The 18,375-nt window shown below is 41.4% G+C and overlaps 1 protein-coding gene across 1 annotated transcript; it reads right to left on the minus strand.

Moving 5' to 3' along the window:
* Positions 1–6,838: 6,838 nt before the first annotated feature.
* Positions 6,839–14,257, minus strand: LOC116419470. Its single transcript, XM_031939891.1, has 3 exons — positions 14,065–14,257; positions 12,440–12,489; positions 6,839–10,377 (listed from the first exon to the last, which is right to left on the minus strand). The coding sequence occupies exons 2-3, from the start codon at positions 12,468–12,470 to the stop codon at positions 9,233–9,235; spliced, it is 1,176 nt and encodes a 391-aa protein (XP_031795751.1). The 5' UTR covers positions 12,471–12,489; positions 14,065–14,257; the 3' UTR covers positions 6,839–9,232.
* Between the last annotated feature and the right edge of the window lie 4,118 nt (positions 14,258–18,375).

An 18,375-nucleotide genomic window follows, 5' to 3' on the forward strand; every position in this document is an offset into this window, starting at 1 on the left:
TTATGTTATAGTTTATGTTCTTGCATTTTTTTCCGCCTGTGACTGATTTATATGATGAGAGCAATAGTTAATAAGAACTGTTAATGCAATTCAAATATGTCATACCTTGTTGTTTCCAATCTGGTTATATGTAATCATTATATTCTAAATACTTAGGCAAATAAGTGTTTAGCATGGTCATCTGTCTGTTACTGGATATCTGTGTTTGGTTTTTAAAAAGGTTTAAATGGAAGAGGACAATTTGCAATGGTCTGTGAAACCTAAGTGCTGCTTTATTTATTGGGAATATAGCTGATAGTCATTTGCCTGCCTTGTGAAGCAAACTCAGCTGCTGGCTCTTCACATTTGGCAGCAGTCTGGTAAATCACGTCTTCTATCTCAGACTGTTCTAAGCTTTATCTGTTAGATGTGTTATTTTGTTCCAGATTTTGGTCACATTACAGCTATATTGACCTACTTTTGGGACCTGGATCGGCCTATCTAAAGCTTAGATTGACACTGCATCCACACCCCTTCATGAATTGAGAACCTTCAACCATTTCTCAGCCTGAAGCAGTTTTTTGAATGAGAGACCATCACCCATTCTCCTGATGTAATTTGGACTGATATGGGGGAAATAGGAAAGTAGTTGATGAATTATTGTTAAAATTACAACTGTATTACTATATGTTTAAAATTTGGGATGGAAATTGTTAAAATTGGCAAAACTTATTGCTGACATTAATGTATTAGCAAAAAACTTCATTCTCCCTTTCAAACTATATGCTATGCTCATATGCTTATGCTCTCCCTTTCAAACTATAAATCACATTTCTGATCATATTCTTTAATATTCATAATAATTATGTATCTAAAGAAACAAATATTCAATCAATTAACATCTTGTAAGAGCAGCCTGTTCCTTTAAATCAGTTTGTTTTCTTCAGCCAAAAGTGGCTGCAGCTTTCTACTGCTGCTCTGCTGCTCTCCCTCTGCAAATACACATTCCATCTCACAGCCGTCTCTCTGTGACTATCCTTTCCAACCAGTTCCTTCTTTTTCCCACTGATTTCTTCTTAAAAACATCTGCTCCTACTAATCAATCCTTCTTAAATCACCTTCATTTTCCTGTCCCATCTCTCTGTCTCTCTCCTCCCAATGCCTTTTGCTCAGACCTTCTGAGACATACTTGAAACACTCCCAAATTAATAACTCTTCTCACTAGAGCTCCATTTAAACTATTAATTGCTTTTGTAAATCAATGTCTCTTTTCCCTTTTCTTTAAATCACCTTTTTAAAAACTTTAAACTTCAAGATTCACAATTAATTTTGAATTAATTTCATAAAACTTATAATATAGTTTACAAATTATCCATACTTCTAGAAGCAACATACCATTTAAGTAGGGAGATACAAACACGACCATCCCCCCTAAGGTAAGCTACTGGCATTTTTTTTAATAACCTATATTACAATTAAATATTGTGTATAATACAATTAAATAAATAACAACCTATATTACAACCTACAATTACAATATTACAACCAAATAATAAAAAAGAAAAGTTTTTCTCTTCAGTTGTAAAGGCTACAATATCCAAACAATTCTTAAGATTTTTATCCTCTTAATACATCTAACATGTGCAAGGCAACAGTAAAATTATTTCCCTCAATTTCAATTTCAAAATTATCAAAATCTTTAAAATATAGTAAGTTCCCAAAACTCTTAATCAAATGTTGCAGACAAACAATTACCTAGTTTAGCCTTCTTAAACTTTCTGTTCTCTAATTCCATGAAAGCAAACTTGCTAATAATGATTTTTTCTTTCTTCTCCTGGCACAATTTTTTTTTTTCTTTTTAGAAGTACGCCTAGTTTTCCCACAGATCCAACAGGTAAGAGAGCACCTGTGTCCAGCTATTTACGTCTCTTTCTCTATTTTATTCCTCCCTTCCAATATCTGCAACTTATTTCCAATCTTAAGTTTCCAATCTTAACACACATGTGGATTTAAATTTATTTTAAAATTTACCAGTACTTTAGTTTGTGAAATTTCCAAAAATCTACCTAGATATTCCATTCAAATTTCTTTTCTTTAGTAAGCCAGGAAAGAGTTGAGCACCAATCCTTGCTTTACTTGAACATTTTCCCCCTTTGACTGAGTTCTGATAATAGGCTCCTTGTTTACAGAAGTGATAGCCACTATTCTTCTATTTTCTCAAAACTTTTCAAACTTTCAATCTATGTTTTTTTACCCTTCTCTCCCCCTTCCTGCAAAGCCACTGCCAGAGGCAGAGGGAGAGAAAGAGAAAAAAGATTTTCTTTTCTTGAGAAGCCCAAAACTACCTAATTACTAATACATGTTGAGCCACTTTGAAAGAATTACTATTTCCAATTCCCACAATTCAGCCTGACATATTTCTAAGCCTGTCTATCTGATCTGTTCCTATTCTCTTATTCTTGGGCTCTCTAGTTTCTGTAGAGATCTTTGGAGTGCTGGGAGTGGGATATTCATACCTTGGCAACAATGGATAGACTTGTACCTGCGGGGGAGGAAAAAGCAGAGGAGAAGGCACAGACAGAAGTTCTAACTCTGGCTCTAACACCACTTCTTCCCCTCACAAGCATTCTCCAGTCTGGCATTGTGTATTCAGCATGAGAGGACAGCAAGTGGGACCTTTAAGAGCTGCTCTAACTATCCCAAAGAGGATAAAATCTGTATCTTCTAAAGCATCAGGATTTGTATCCTCATGAGAATTCATTTGGTACCCTATGGTGTCAATCTTATCAGGGTCGAATCCCATATTTTCCAACCATGGGGATACCATCAAAAGGGTTTTTACAAATTTTCTGCATTGTTTAAGATGTACCATGATGTGTTTCTCCTTAGCCAAATTATATACCTGTTTACTATACACATCAACATTTGAGGGTGTCACCAGGGAAAACTGAATTCAGATCTCATCCCGGGAGGCTTATAACACTTCCCCCGGCCTCAACCGCCCCATTTAGCTTAGGCTGAGTGGCTACTCTGTCTCTGGGTGTACAAAACCTTAATTCCCTTTAGCTTCTGCCCCACATTGGGCGCCAGTTGTTGGACTCCTCAGCTGGTGCAGACCTCCTGACACCAGCAGAGGTCTGAGCACTTACCCATAGTTTTTGTCGCCTCTATGATCTTTGGACGTCTCTGGGTATGACAGAGTACAGAGACATCACTATGCAATTAAGAAGCTTATATCATCCTGTCTGCTTCTCCTATTTGCTTCTGCCTCCTCTCTTGCTGCAGTCCTGCATTTATATTCCTCTCTTCTGCCCATGTCCACATACCTCAGCAACAAATATGAGTATAGCTTGTGTATGTCACAGCCCAACCCTTGTGATGATGCAGATTATCTCGATCTGGTGCAAGCTCAATTCCTGAGCTGATGTATCAATGGAACATAATCCGGACCTTTAGTCAGTCAGAGAAAAACATACCCCCGAGGACCTCAACATCCATTCCCAAGAGTGTGCTGACTGAGAACAGACCATAAGGTCAGGTTACATAAGATTTGTTTTTGCACATACTTATTGCTTACACAGATGGGGCATTATGTGCATGGTACACATTGATAACATTAATGTGGACTCTTGATATCCTGTTCCCTAGAAGAAAATAAATGAGAGTGTAGATGTAGAAATCCTTTGAAATCAAATATGAGGTGTGTCTATGATCTCCATTTCCAGGTACAGATTCTCAGCAGATTTCAATAACAAATACAATCCATCAAGTATCTTAAAAATTGGCAAAACATCATTGCTATTCTACAAAATCTTGGAAATTTAGAGTGGTAAAGGGCCTCATTATATTGTCCCATGCAAGCCAGTGCTCTTACCTTATGAGAAGCATCTCCATTGCACAATGGCTATGACCTTGACAAGCAAGTGAATTGCATCTAAGTAAGGGAGAGCTTTAGAAGGTCATCAGCCTCACTATCTTCTGTGGATCAGATCCTTCTTGGTCCATTGCCCAAATATAGATCAAGAGGATTGGAGATGGCTGTTTGGCTAAGACAGTTTGACCTAGAGAAAAGCATTGACAATTATCTTGTCTTTCAGTGGGCCTTTGTTGCAATGGTTTCTTGTTGAGCTCCTTACATTGTTAGGGCTATTTTGACCCCACAGACAGCTTTTAATCTGAATGCAAATTCCTCAGCCGATTCATTAGGAATTAAGCCCCAGTCATACTCCAATCTTGCCCACCTTATGGCAGCATAATAAAACTTTTTGCCCCTCACCTTGGAAAACAAGTGTGTCATTAAGATTAGGTAAAAAATGAGGCAAAGATGGCTTCTTTAACCTATTAAAGTCACTATGACAACAGCTATTTCTTTCCTTCCTCACTCCCTCCATTCTTCCTTCCTTTCTTTCCTTCCTCGACTTCTTTCTTTCCTTCCTTCCCTTCTCCCTCCCTCCCTTCTTTCCTTCCTTCTGAATGAGCCCAGGTGCAAATTACTCAAAGGCTATAATACCCTAGAACTAAACTTCAGGAAATTCCTTGACCCCACAAAAGTAGACAGCATTGCTGATGATTGGTCAACTGATACTTCCTTTTCACTTCATGAATTGAACTTGGATTCAATTCGCTATTTCATCCATTCCTTGTTTCTGGCTCAGGGCCCCATATCATGATGGGCTGCTCAGTTGCCGTAGTTAGACCTGGCTTAACCAGGACAGAATATTTTCTCTTTGTATCTGGAGATGGCTCACAACAGCCAAATTGGGTAAAGTCTTCTAGCATCATGTTCCACAGAGTTGATGGGGGCTCATCTGGGATCTGTGCCTTCCTGATCTTTTCAACAATAGATTGAGGCCAGTTCTGATCATCTTGTGATGAGAGCCAGCCCACACGCAGAGGAGAAGACTGTGGGAACTGAGTCTGGCTCACAACATAGCATTTTCACTTTTGATGTTGGCTTGCATTTTGTTTTCTTACTAATTTTTGTTTCTGACCCGATTTTTGTGCAGCAAGATACCTATTTTTCCATATATTGCATTTAACATTTTAATATGTATAATATATATTGGATTACCTGCCATCTAAGGGAGGGGATACAATAAGTGCAAGCTGTCCCTGGAATTAGGTTTCTGTTGTGTTTCATCATACTGGCCTGTGCTGCTCTGTGTTTTCCCTTGACCAGGGAATTCCCCAAGGCCTGACTCTTGCATTCTCTCATTTAGCTCCCAGGCAAGTACATTGTGAAAGGGCTGTTGAATCCCCCATCCTTAAGCCAACCTGGAGGAGAAGCACCTTCTTAGGGAAGCATTGGCAGAGGGATTTCACAATAGCCCTGGTAGAGCATCATAATACTTTTCAAAACCTTCCCTTTTAATTCTGAAAAGGCCTTAGAATTTTTACTAAGGGAGATCATACTTGGGGAAGACTATAGTGTTTTCCTATTGCCCCTATACTTTGAATGGGGGAAAACTGTTCTTTGGTACCTATACTAGGAAAAGCTGGATGAGCCACATTCATAGCAGCTTCATCTCTCCCCTCAGCTGCCTCTGGGTAGCAGCCCTGGTCGCTTTTCTTAGTAATCCCCATACTAGCTCAAATTTGTTTATTCTATTTGACTCACATTTGACCTTACCTTTTTTCCTCTACTTATGAGAGTTGTTTCTTCAAGACTGTAGGTAATGAGATTCCCACTGATTTGGTAAACCTGGAATGACCATATCCCTGATTCTGCCACTCAGCACCCCCATCCTGCTGATGCCACCTACAAGTCACCTGTCTCTCCTCAGTTTACACCACTCTAGGATGGGTCAACGCCTCGCCCCTTTCATGGTGAAACAGGTCCAGAAGATGAGACCTTTCTCCCCTTGTCACAAATGAATTTCATCTGCACTGCTTGAGAAGGCATGAATGGGGCACTGGCCCTGCGGCCTTGGGCCTGGCCAGTCCTAGAGTTCCATGGATAACACTGGCTGCCAGATGCCAACTGTGTCTCTGTGAAGACAGGGAATACAAGACAGTGGGAGCTGGTGGGAGCCCGGTCTGTTATTTGCTTTAATCAGCATCATGCCATCATCCATTACCTTATTGACTGAAGCACTAGAATGGGCAAGGATTCCTAGCTATAGTGGTGCCAGAAAGCTGCCACTGATGTGAGACATTTGGAGCTTCCTAAATGGTACTTGTTGGGTTATAGTCAATACTGAGGAGAGGGATGAGCCTGAAGGCCTTGATAACCAGGAAGTCCTAGTGGAAGAAATGCATCAGAACTGGTGGGAGAAAGGAATGATCTAAAGAGAGGGGACTGAATGGGAGCAGGGGAAGGTTTCTCAGAGGCTCTAGGACCTTAGGCCCAAGTTTCAGGACATCATATGGCCACTATTCCCAGAAGATTGTTGTTCAGAAAAGGACAGACTCTTGGCCTGTGTTTCAGGAAGTCCCATGACCCTTAGGAAGGAGACAGCATTGCTGTTCATTGGTCAGTGGTTACTTCCTTTTCCATCCATCCACTGAACCCAAATCTTATCCTATTTAATCCAACCCCTCTTTCCGGCTCAGGGCCGGACACCATGTCAGGCTGCTCCCTTGGTGTGCTGGGACCTCTCCTTGCAAGCATAGAATCCCATGCTTTCTGTTTGCATCTGGAGATGTCTACCAGTAGCCATCTGAGTCACAGGGTCATGCACAGATTCCTGATTTTTTCTTTGTCCTGATTTTTTGTCTCAGAATTAGATTTTTTTCTTCCCCAACCTGAGAAATGTGGTTTAATGAGTTAAAGAGTTGAAATTATTTCACTGAGATCACTTGCTGACTTGGGAAGAGGGGGCTTAATTAAGGAAGCGAAGGAGAACTCTTGGATCACAAATTTTGACAAAATTGAATGTTGAATTCTCTACATGTATTTGGAAAGTACTAAATTCAAGATTAAAACATAATTTTTAAATAATATACTCAATCTTTTGAATGTAAGCTCTTTTCTCTCTCCTTTGCCTCCTTCCCTTTTGTCTTGATGTTTTTCCTTTTTGTCTTCCTTCTCTCCCTATGTTAGTATTGCTCCATGGTGTCTCATCCATTTTTCTCCTGCTTGCCCGCCCTCTGCCCTCTCCTCTCAGTAGGTATCTTTCCAGTCTTTTACAGGGGCTGCTGATGTGTCTTGGTAAATTTTGATTGTAGTTCCCACTTACATGTTTTATTTTTCTTCCAAAATTTTCCCTTTGATCTATGGGTTTCTACATTTAGCACTACTATTCTGATGTGTTTTCCACAATGGATTTTGTTGAGATGGTACTGGGCCTGTGTGGACATTTTTCCCACATGTCCTGTCATTCCAGATAATATTTCCAAAATATTTCTTCCATTATTGTGTTAAGATTCCCTTTTTGGTCAAAATGTTCAGGTAGTCCATTACTTCCATTATCTATTCCTAATCTGTTATCCAGATTTATCTTTTCAGTTATGTTTCATTTTGTTCAAATTGTTTTCAATATTTACAATCTCTATTGTAATTTCTTGGTTATTCTTCAATGGTTTCCCAAAACCAATCTTCATTTTTGCGAAGACTTAATTTCATCTGGAGACTCCTTTCCTCCTTTGCAATTTGGTTTTCTTTTTTTTTCAATTTTGATTTTGGTTTAAGTTTTTCTGATTTGTCTTCTGATTTTTAAATTTTTTTGAGTTGTGCACATTCTTTGGTTTTGCAGGCGTTGCCCATTAGTTTACACTTAAGTATCCACCTCTGAAGATGGAATTCTCATTTTTCCTGTTCTTATAATATATTTCAAAGATAGGGTGGTTCATTGCAGGTTTGTTTCTTTAAAAGAGCAATGAGTGTTAATAGGGCAGAATGGTCCTAAAGCTTCCCTTCAACATTGCCCTCTGATTAGGAAGTCCAATGACTCTGACCCGAACCCCCAGGCAGGAACTCCCCTAGCCGGCAAGTACCAGTAGCCAGAAGTGCCTGGATCCACTGGCCCTGTACCCATTGGGGGCTGGTTCCTCACCAGGGACACATCCTCAGGTTCTCAGTGGCACACCTGGACTTGGCTGTCATCCTAGTCAATCCAGCTTCACTCAGGCCTCCAGAACTCTTGATAATAGAGTCTAAGAGAGGAAGGTCTTTGTGGTTCCTGCTGAGGCTCCAGCCACTCCTAGGTGGGCTGGGGTCCTGACTTCTTGTTACTGTAGATTTAGTCTGGAGGTGTTTCCACTTTCGAGAGCTTCATCCACAGCCCGGTGACTTCTTTCACAGTCTATTGGGTTGTGTAAAGGACCCCCTGTGATAACCCGAGTCTTTGATATTTATGTTGTAATCTCCCTAAGTTACAAATTTGTTCCCTTTGTGGGGGAAATTGGGAGAGCTCGGACACCTGCCTAGACACTGCCGGAGCGGAAATGTTTAAAAAAGGACCAAAATGGATTTTTTGTCCCCAACCTTTTTCCTTAGGCATTTTGGAGGAGTGCTTGCGGACTGTTGGTGGAGAAGGTTTTGACTGGGGGGCCAAGGCTGGCTCTAATTTCCTGGTTCTCTTCCAGGGACCACTGGCTTTGGCAGTAAAGCCTGCAGTAACTTCTTGAGGTGGAGGACCTTCTCCCTGGCCCCAGCTGAAGGAGGGTTCAGCAAGAATTCTGGGGGATGTCTTGGACTCTGTGGGCAGCACCAGGGATATTTCGTCAGTATTATTCTGAGGAGCACTGACTCCTTTAATGGCACAGGCTGGACTGGCTTCTTGGACTGCAGAAGCTTCTCCCTGGGGCAAATTAGAGGAGGATTCAGAGAGAACTCGGGGGGGGGGGTCCTGGACTCACTGAGGAGAGCTGCAGATACTTTGGTGGTCTTCTTAAGAGGAGCATCGATTTTTTGATGGCAAATCCTGGGCTGGCTTCTTGGGGTGGAGGACCTTCTCCTTGGGCCCAATTGAAAGAAGGTTCAAAGAGAATGCTGGGGTGGACTCAGTGGGCAGCAGCGCCGGGGATACCTTGGCGGTCCTCTTCCGAGGAGCACTGACTGGTGGCACAGACTGGGCTGGCTTCTTGGGGTGGAGGACCTTCTCCCTGGGCCCAATTGAAAGAAAGTTCGGAGAGAACTCTTGGGGACGTCTTGGACTCAGTGGGCAGCGCTGGGGATACCTTGGTGGTCCTCTTCAGAGGAGCACTGACTTCTTTGGTGGCACAGACTGGGCTGGCTTCTTGGGGTGGAGGACCTTCTCCCTGAGCCCAGTTGAAAGAAGGTTCGGAGAGAACTCTGGGGGACGTTTTGAACTCAGTGGGCAGTGCCGGAGATACCTTGGCGGTCCTCTTCCAAGGAGCACTGACTTCTTTGATGGCAGACTGGGCTGTCTTGTTTTGGTGGAGGACCTTCTCCTTGGGCCCAATAGAAAGGAGGTTTGGAGATAACTCTGGCGGATGTCTTGGACTCAGTGGGCAGTGCTGGGGATACCTTGGTAGGCCTCTTCCAAGGATCACTGACTCCTTTTTTGGTACATACTGGGCTGGCTTCTTGGGGTGGAGGACCTTCTCCCTGGGCCCAATTGAAAGAAGGTTCAGAGAGAACTCTGGAGCATATCTTGGACTCAGTGGGCAGTGCCGGGGATACCTTGGCAGTCCTCTTCCAAGGAGCACTGACTTCTTTGGTGGCACAGACTGGGCTGGCTTCTTGGGGTGGAGGACCTTCTCCCTGAGCCCAATTGAAAGAAGGTTCGGAAAGAACTCTGGAAGATATTTTGGACTCAGTGGGCAGTGCTGGGGATACCTTGGTAGGCCTCTTCCAAGGAGCACCGACTCCTTTTTTGGCACATACTGGGCTGTCTTCTTGGGGTGGAGGACCTTCTCCCTGGGCCCAATTGAAGGAGGGTTCCGAGAGAACTCTGGGGGACATTTTGGACTCAGTGGGCAATGCCGGGTATACTTTGGCCTTCCGCTTCCATGGAGCACTGACTGCTTTTATGGCCCAGACTGGGGTGGCTAGTTTGGCTTCAGAAGCTTCCCCCTGGGGCCCTTCGGAAGAGGGTTCAAGCCCAGTCTCGGAGGATGTCTTGTGCTCTGTGGCCAGCATGGAATGGACTTTTGATGTCTTCTTCAGAGCAGCATCAGTTGTTTGGCCAGGACAAACTGGGGTGGCTTTCCGGTGACTTTTGGGGGAAACAGGAGGGAATGGTTCCACCATGATTAAAGGAACTGCCAGGGTCATAGGAGGAATGGCGAAAGCTAAACTCTTCACCCAGGATGGGCCCCCAATATCCTTTCCCTCTGTTTTTGGCCTGGCAGGAATGCTGTCCTCCTGGCCTTTGAGGTCCAGCTCTTGAGCATTGTTGCTCTTTGAAGATGGTACAGTTTGGTGAGGGGGACCTCGGAACATCATCCATTTTGCCTTCTTAAATGGATTTTTCTTCTGCTCCTGGACCAAGTCTGTGAATGAAGAGAGTACTATATGAGCAAAAGTGAAGGAATCAGGAAAGAGATCGTAGGCAGGAAAGATGGCAGCAGCACAGGGATTATGACCTACATAGAATGATAGCTAGCCTTTGGAGGACAACTGGACCCTGGTCAACATGCTGTCCTTTGTGGCATTCTTGGAGGAATGCCCGAGACAATTTCATTACTTCCAATTTTTGTGGTAATCCCATTATTTGAATAGTTTTATCTGTATGGAGTCACCTCCTTATACTGGAAGCTCCTCCAGGCCAGGACCCACCTTGGGCCTTTCTCTATATACACCCAGTGCTTCCTATGGAGCTTTGTGCACAATAGATAATGTTTATTGTGGCCTCCACTTAGTCTTCCCTCTTTCTTTGCCTTTGGTTTGTCACATTCTCATTCAGTCAAGTTTTACTAAGTGAAATGCAAAATTACTCTTAAAAGTTCCAAAGTTCAACAGGGAATGCATTTTTTTCTTTTTATTAAATTTATTTAAGATTTTACCCAATTTTCAAAAATATTTTTTCATTTGTCCTGCAAAATTTTTGCTTTATAGATTCTTTCCTTGATTCCCACCCACGATTAAGAAACTACATTTTCAATTTTTCAAAACATTTGCATAAAAGTTGAGAAAAACATCTCCCATCTTAATAAAAAATAGCCTTAAGAAAAATTAAGTGAAAAATAGATAGAAATAGAGAATGCTTTGATCTGTATTCAGGTACACTCATTCCTTTTCTGTAAATGGAAAGGATTTTTTTTTTGCCATGACTACTTCAGAATAGTTATGGATGATTGTGTTACTGAGAATAACAAAATCATTTTGTGCTGATCACCAAAGAACATTGCAATCATTTCATATATGGCATGTTTCACTTTGTACATGGAGGATTTTGCAGAGTTTTTTTTTCCCCTGTGAACATTCTGTTCATTTCCCAGTGAACAATGGTATTCCTTCTGATAAACTTGTTTCAAAAATTGTTTTTACATTTACTGTTGCTAATTGTATTCACCCCATTTATTCTCCCATTTCACCATCTCTCCTCAAAAGTGTTTTGCTATTGATCACTGACTCCTCCAAAATGACCTGTTGTTTTGATACCCCTCCTTTCCCATATTGCATTAACCTCTATTTTTCCTGCAGGTAAGATAAGAGTTTATATCCCCCTTCAGTATTTATGGTGTTTCTTATTTGAAGCAATACTGAAGAGAGTGAGGTTCACTCAATCAACCTCTCGAGCCCCTCTTCCCCTCCACTGGAAAAGCTTTTTCTTCACTCTTTTTCATATGGAAGTAAATTTGCACCATTCCCCTTCTCCTTTTCCTTTTTGCTGTTACAGTGGCATCTCACTCCTTTAAATTACTTTTTTTTTAAAAAAAAAAGCTATTATTCCTTCCTCTTCACCTCACACCTCTTATTCTCTGGCGATATTTATTCCTTCTAAGTAGCAGAATTACAGCCATGTCCTAACAAGTTACACATATCTTCCTAGGAAGCAATGGAAACAGAGAAAGCTGAAAACACTCCACTGCTGCAGTCTCTATCTTGAACTGTCTTCCCCAAATCGCATTTAACATCTGTTCGACATTTTGACCTGGGTACCCAATTGAACTGGAACCTCATGTCCAAAACACAATGTGTTCTTGTCCCGCACCCTCTTCCCTCTTCTGAAATTCCCTTTTCTGTCTCCCCGGTTTGCAGGTTCAGTCATCCCCAATCTTCCCTTTGCCTAGCCCACATATCATCCCTTAACTGAGGCATCTTTTCATTCCTTACTCAACAAAATTTTCCCCCAGAGGTTTTCTTTTCTTCACTCCCATAGCTAACAAGTTGGCCACCCTGTCCTCCTGTCTCCTAAGCTCTTCTGATAGGCTCCTTGTTCCATTAAGATTATGCCTTCTGATATTTTTCTATACTCTATTTATCTGGCATATTCAAGTTGACATCCTTTTGGTCCTCCCTCTTTCAATGCATTTTTGGGATATCTTCCCCTTTCAATACAGTGACTGAGAGAAGAAAAATATCACTACATGTTTGTTCTTTGATTCTCACCTTGGGGAGATACTCCATTCCTTTGTGCCATGTTGTACTGCAAGGATTTCCTGAGGGAAAGAATGTCAACAAATAAATACTCAGCTTTGCTTCCAAAAACTGCCCCATCTTCCCAGTTAACATAGCAACAAGCAGTCAAAGAACGTTCTTATACTTCCTAGGGCACAGCCCAGCTGTTGCCTTTTATCATCCTCTGTTTTCCCTGTAGAGCCCGCGTCAGCTGAATTCATGAAAAATAATCGATTCCTAGGGGGTCCCCGTCCCTTTTTCTTCCCTTCTGCATCCCTTCTTTCTGTGCTTCTCATCATTAAATGAAATCCAAAGGCAGTCTGTGAGAAACGCCATTGTAGGATGATAGAAGTAGAAGAAGTTGGAACCTTCTAGGAAAAGTGTCAGTCACTCTAAAGAAGAATCTATCAAATTCATTTGTTTGCTGTGGTGGGTACCTTCCACTGCTTAAAGCACAAAATTTCTAAGAATTATGCTATTCTGTGATTTCACAACATACTGTGGACCTGTCAGGCTTACAGTCCATTGGCTCCTATCCCTCTTTCTTCTTTCCCTGAAGAGTTCTCTATTTCTGTTCTGAAATCCACAAGCCCTAATGACAAAGTACTAACTCCAATGTGGATCAAATGGACCAGCAATAGTAGCTTGAAGTCTTAAACTACACTTGTACCCTGGATCAGCCTTAACACTTTCAGTGCCTTGAAGCACATCAGGTCACTAAGAAGTAATGAAAGATTTTCTACCCAAGTACAGGGAGAAAGCGATTTCCCATACTGCCATTGGATATCTACAGGTACAAAGAACAACCTTGTCCGTTGCCTCCAATCAAAACGATGGGACAGAAATACATGTTGAGATTACCAAAAATGTGCTTTGTGACTTCAAAATATGGTTTGGATTAAGGTGGAAGAGGCTCCAGTAGCTTATCAGAAAAAGTTGAAGAACTTTGATACTGCTCTGCCCCATCTCTTCTCTGGCTAAGGGAATCCAAAAGGGTTTAAAAGTTAAGATTAATCCCTCAAACAATGGAATTATTTGAATGGTCTAAGCAATGAGGTTCTTGTGGCAGTCTCCGGTTCACAGGAGGGAGAGAGTGTAAGAGGAAATACCTCTCTTCTGTCCTTTGCACTGTTCTCAACAGCCTGTCCCCATATACCATTTCATTTGATCCTTACATCAATCCTGGGAGGAAATGGAAGCAAAAAAGGGGAAATGTTTTGCCTCAGGGCCTCTCAACTCTGTCTGAGACTGAATTTGAAACTCAAGTCATCTTGACTCCCAGGTCCATGTCTTTCTTCTACTCAAGTACAGAGGAGCCTCTTCAGAAAAACAACAAAATGCCATTTTCTCTGTAGGTGAGTCTCAGATAATTTGAGTTATCTCCTAAGAGGATACCGAAGAGGCTTCTCTCTTATGATCTCTCTTGTATGGAGGACAATGAGGACAGAAGAACAAGCATCTTGTCCATTTCCTATTGTTGGCACAAGGAAGGTCTTTCACATTGCTCTCTAGAAGAATGTCTTCCCTCAAACCAAAATACAAACTTTTCATTCCTCCTCCTACACATATTTGGCTTTCCCCATCACCAGTATAGTGGGCATCATTGAGCCTCTTACCTGTAACAGATTCTCCAAGATGGGAAATACAAAGCACCCCTTAGCTGGTGAAATACCAGTTTATGGAGTCCTTCTCTGTGTCACACACACTCTCTCTCCCTTGTTTATCTCTGTTTTCTCTATCTGTATCTTCTCTCTATACCTCTATTTCTATCTTCTCTTTCTCTATAAATGTACTCTATCTCTAATTTCTCTATCTCTTCTATATCTATCTCTATCTTCTCTATGTCTATCCCTATCTTCTCTATATCTATCTCTATCTTCACTATAGCTCTCTCTAGATTCTCTATCACTAAATTCCTAGATCTATCTCTATTTCTCTATATCTATCTCTTATCTATCTCTATGGCTCCTCTATATCTATCTCTATCTTCTGTAAATCTACCTCTATCTTTTCTATAGCTATCACTGTTTTACCTATGTCTATCTCTTCTCTATGCCTATATCTTCTCTATATCTATCTCTATCTTCACTCTAGCTATCTCTATATTTTCTTTGACTATCTTTTCTATATCTATCTCTATCTTCTCTATATCTCTATCTTTATATCTATCTCTAACTTTTCTATAGCTATCTCTATCTCTATCTAGGTCTATCTCTATCTTCTCTCTTTCTATATCTATGTTCTCTATATAACTTCTCTATCTCTATCTCTTTATATCAACTACCCTCTCCCTTCCCCCCTCCCTCTTTATCTAACCCTCTCCTATCCCTTTCTCCTAACCCCCCCACCCCTCAAAATCTCCCTCTTTGCCTACCCTCACCCCCCTATCGCTCTCTCTCTCCTACCACCTCTCTCCTTCTCTCCTTCTCCTTCCACCTCTCTGCCTCCCTCTCTCGCTGTCTCTCCCTGTCTCTGGCTCTGGCGCTCTCTCTCTCCCGCTCTCGCTCTCACTCTCACTCTCCTTCTCACTCTCCTCTCACTCTGGCACAGAGCACGGTTGTTCCGACTGCTGGCCTTTTATCCTAGTAACAGATTGTGAGGTAGTGATGACATCAAACGGAACCATTTTTCTGTTATATCCCTTAGCGACTGCAGTATATGTGTAGAATCAATATTTTGTTTCCTAAACCAAAGCCATTCTTCCTGAATTGGGTTTCCAACTGTATTTCCCACAGATTCTCATTAAAACTTTTTGTCATCTTCCACATAATCTTTACAAAAGATTAAAAATATTTCAGAACATTAAATGTTTAAAATTCATATCTTTCTCAGACTGTACATTGATAAAGAAAAAATATATTTGCATCCGGTGTTCATGGGTAAAGGAATTGGTTTCACTTCTTTGTAACACATTTTTGATTTGGTTTTCATGTCTTTTCTCTTTCTGGTTAAAGTCCAGGACGGATATTTGACCTTTGATCACTGATAAGGCAACAAAATTGACATCTTCTCCTCCTCATCATCACTATCTTCCCTAACACTTTCAAGGAAAACTTTTTCAACATGGACCCTTGAAAAACCATATGTTCCAATTCTTCCCACCTTCCCCCCCTCCCTCACCTGGATGGCCTGCAATCCAACATGTGCTTATCATGGTTAAAAACATGTTCATTCCAACAGAGGCATACACATTTGTGCAATTATCTTGATGCCAGAAAAATGAAATCAAACATTTTTTTTAAAAAATGCAATAGAAAATAAAATTCAAGCAAAATAACAGAAACTGTGAAAATGCTATGTTGTGATCCCCACTCAGTTCCCCCAGACCTCTCTCTGGGTGTAGTTAACTATCATCATCACAAAATCTTTGGCTCAGGCCTGAATCCTTTCACTGTAGCAAAGAGCCACGTCCATCAGAATTGATTGTTGTATTGATATTGCTGTGTACTATGGTCTCTTGGTTCTGCTTATTTCCATTTGCACCTGTTCATGTAAGTCTCTCTAGGCTTCTCTGACATCATCCTGGTGACTGCCAAACTGTCTTTTAACTCTCACACCCTGGGGAGTGCATCTAGTCTGCCTCTCTTGAAATCATTTTGTGAATCCAACTCAGCCAATTTGTCAAGGCATTGGTAGATTTGTTGTGAAAGGGTTAATATTAGCCTTTATCATTCCCCTAGCAGTGCTACAAATCCACTAGGAAATAAGATGCAAAGGGACTTGATCCAGTGAGCAATTTGCTATACCAACAACCAAAATCCCCATAACCCCTAAATATTCATTTGACACTGAGGAATACACTGTCTTGTTATGTCTTCCCTTGCTATGCTTGATGTTTGAGAGTAAAAATGTCCTGGTGTTCCAATATATCACATGTTCCCTATGAGCCTCAGTTTCTTCACCTATAGAATGGGATTGGATAACAACACTGGTCTTTATGAAGCATTCTGAAGCATTCTGTAAACTTTAAAGTTTCATGCACATGTAAATGATTAATGTAAATTAATTTTATTTATTAATGTGCTTACTGAAAACACATCATTAGTGTTGTTCAGGTTGATATCTATGAATCAGAAGACCTGACTTGAGGTCTTAGTTCAGATACTATGAAAGCTTGAGTAAAGATCCAAAAAGGAACACAACTTCTACAACTCAGTTTGCTCAGATATCAACTGTGGATAATCAAGGGGATACTATGCAAGAGTGGGGAGAAGAGAGAAAGAGTGTAGATGTAAAAATCCTTTGAAATCAAGTGTGAGGTGTGTCTAGGATCTCTATTCCAGGTACAGATTCTCAGCAGGATTTCAATAACCAATATAATCCATCAAGTATCTTAAAAATAGGCAAAGCATACTTGCCACTCTACAAAATCTTGGAAATTTAGAGTGGCAAGGGGCCTCATTACATTGTCCCATGCATCTCCATTGCACCTGAATAACTTGGCTATGACCTTGACAAGCAAGTTAATTGCATTTAAGTAAGGGAAAGTTATCCAAGGTCACCAACCCCACTATCTCCTGTGGGTCCGTCTTGGTCCATGGGCCAAATGTAGATCAAGAGCATTGGAGATGGCTGTTTGCCTGAGACAGTTTGACCTGAAGAGCGGCATTGACTGAATTATCTTGTCTTTCAGTGGGCATTTGTTGCAATGGTCTCTTGTGGAGCTCCTTACATAGTTAGGGCTATTTTGACCCGAAAGACAGTTTTTAAACAGAATGCAGATTCCTCAATCATTAGGAAGTGAACCTGAGTCATGCCCCAAGCTTGCCCGCCTTATGGCACCATGAAAAAGCTTTTTGCCCCTTACCTTGGAATCAAGTGAACCATTAAGGTTAGGTAAAAAATGAGGCAAAGATGGCTTCTTTCACCTACTTAAAGTCACTATGATATCAGCTATTTCTTTCCTTCTTCACTCCCTCCATTCTTTCCTCTTCCTTTATTTCCTTCCTGGCTTCCTTTTTCCTTCCTTCCTTTCTCCCGCTTTTCCTTCCTTCCTTTTGAATGAGCCCAGGTGCAAATTACTCAAAGGCTGTAATACCCTAGAACTAAGATTCAGGAAATTCCTTGACACAAAAAAAGTACACAGCATTGCTGATCATTGATCAACTGTTACTTCCTTTTCAGTTCATGCAACAAACCCGTCTTTTGCTATTTCATCCATTCCTTGTTTTTGGCTCAGGGCCCCACACCATGCTGGGCTGCTCAGTTTCAGTGCTTAGACCTGTCTTGACCAGGACAGAATAAATACTTTCTCTTTGTATCTTGAGATGGCTCAGAGCAGTCAAATTGGGTAAGGTCTTCTAGCATCATGGCCCACAGAGTTGATGGGAGCTCGTCCAGGATCTGTGCCTTCCTAATCTTTTCAACCGAGATTGAGGCCAGTTCTGATCATCTTGGGATGCCGAGAGCCAGCCCACACGCAGAGAGGAGACTGTGGGAACTGAGTCTGGCTCACAACATAGCATTTTCACTTTTTTTGATGTTGGCTTGTATTTTGTTTTCTTACTAATTTTTTTTGTATTTCTTACCTGATTTTTGTGCAGCAAGATAATTCTATTTTTCCATATATTGCATTTAACATATATTTTAATATGTACAATATATATTGGATTACCAGCCATCTAAGGGAGGGGATACAATAAGTGCGAGCTGTCTCTGGAATTAGGTTTCTGTTGTGTTTCATCATACAGGCCTGTGCTGTTCTGTATTTTCCCTTGACCAGGGTACCTTTAATCCCCCAAGTCCTGACTCTTGCATTCCCTCCTTCAGCTCCCAGGCAAGTACATTGTGAAAGGGCTGTTAAATCCCCATCTTTAAGCAAATCTAGAGGAGGAGCACCTTCTTAGGGAAGCATTGGCAGAGGGATTTTGCAATAGTGCCCTAGCAAGGCTTCAAAATACTTTTCAAAGTCCCTTGTAAGTCTGAAT

This window comes from Sarcophilus harrisii, chromosome 5, assembly GCF_902635505.1.
Source record: "Sarcophilus harrisii chromosome 5, mSarHar1.11, whole genome shotgun sequence".
NCBI classification, from domain to species: Eukaryota; Metazoa; Chordata; class Mammalia; order Dasyuromorphia; family Dasyuridae; genus Sarcophilus; species Sarcophilus harrisii.

Bases quoted from the DNA above. Each gene is read 5' to 3' on its own strand.
- LOC116419470 (XM_031939891.1), bottom strand. From the start codon at position 12,470: ATGGCACAAAGGAATGGAGTATCTCCCCAAG. The intron at 10,378-12,439 runs GTGAGAATCAAA...CTTCATTCACAG, and splicing joins GAATGGAGTATCTCCCCAAG to ACTTGGTCCAGGAGCAGAAG.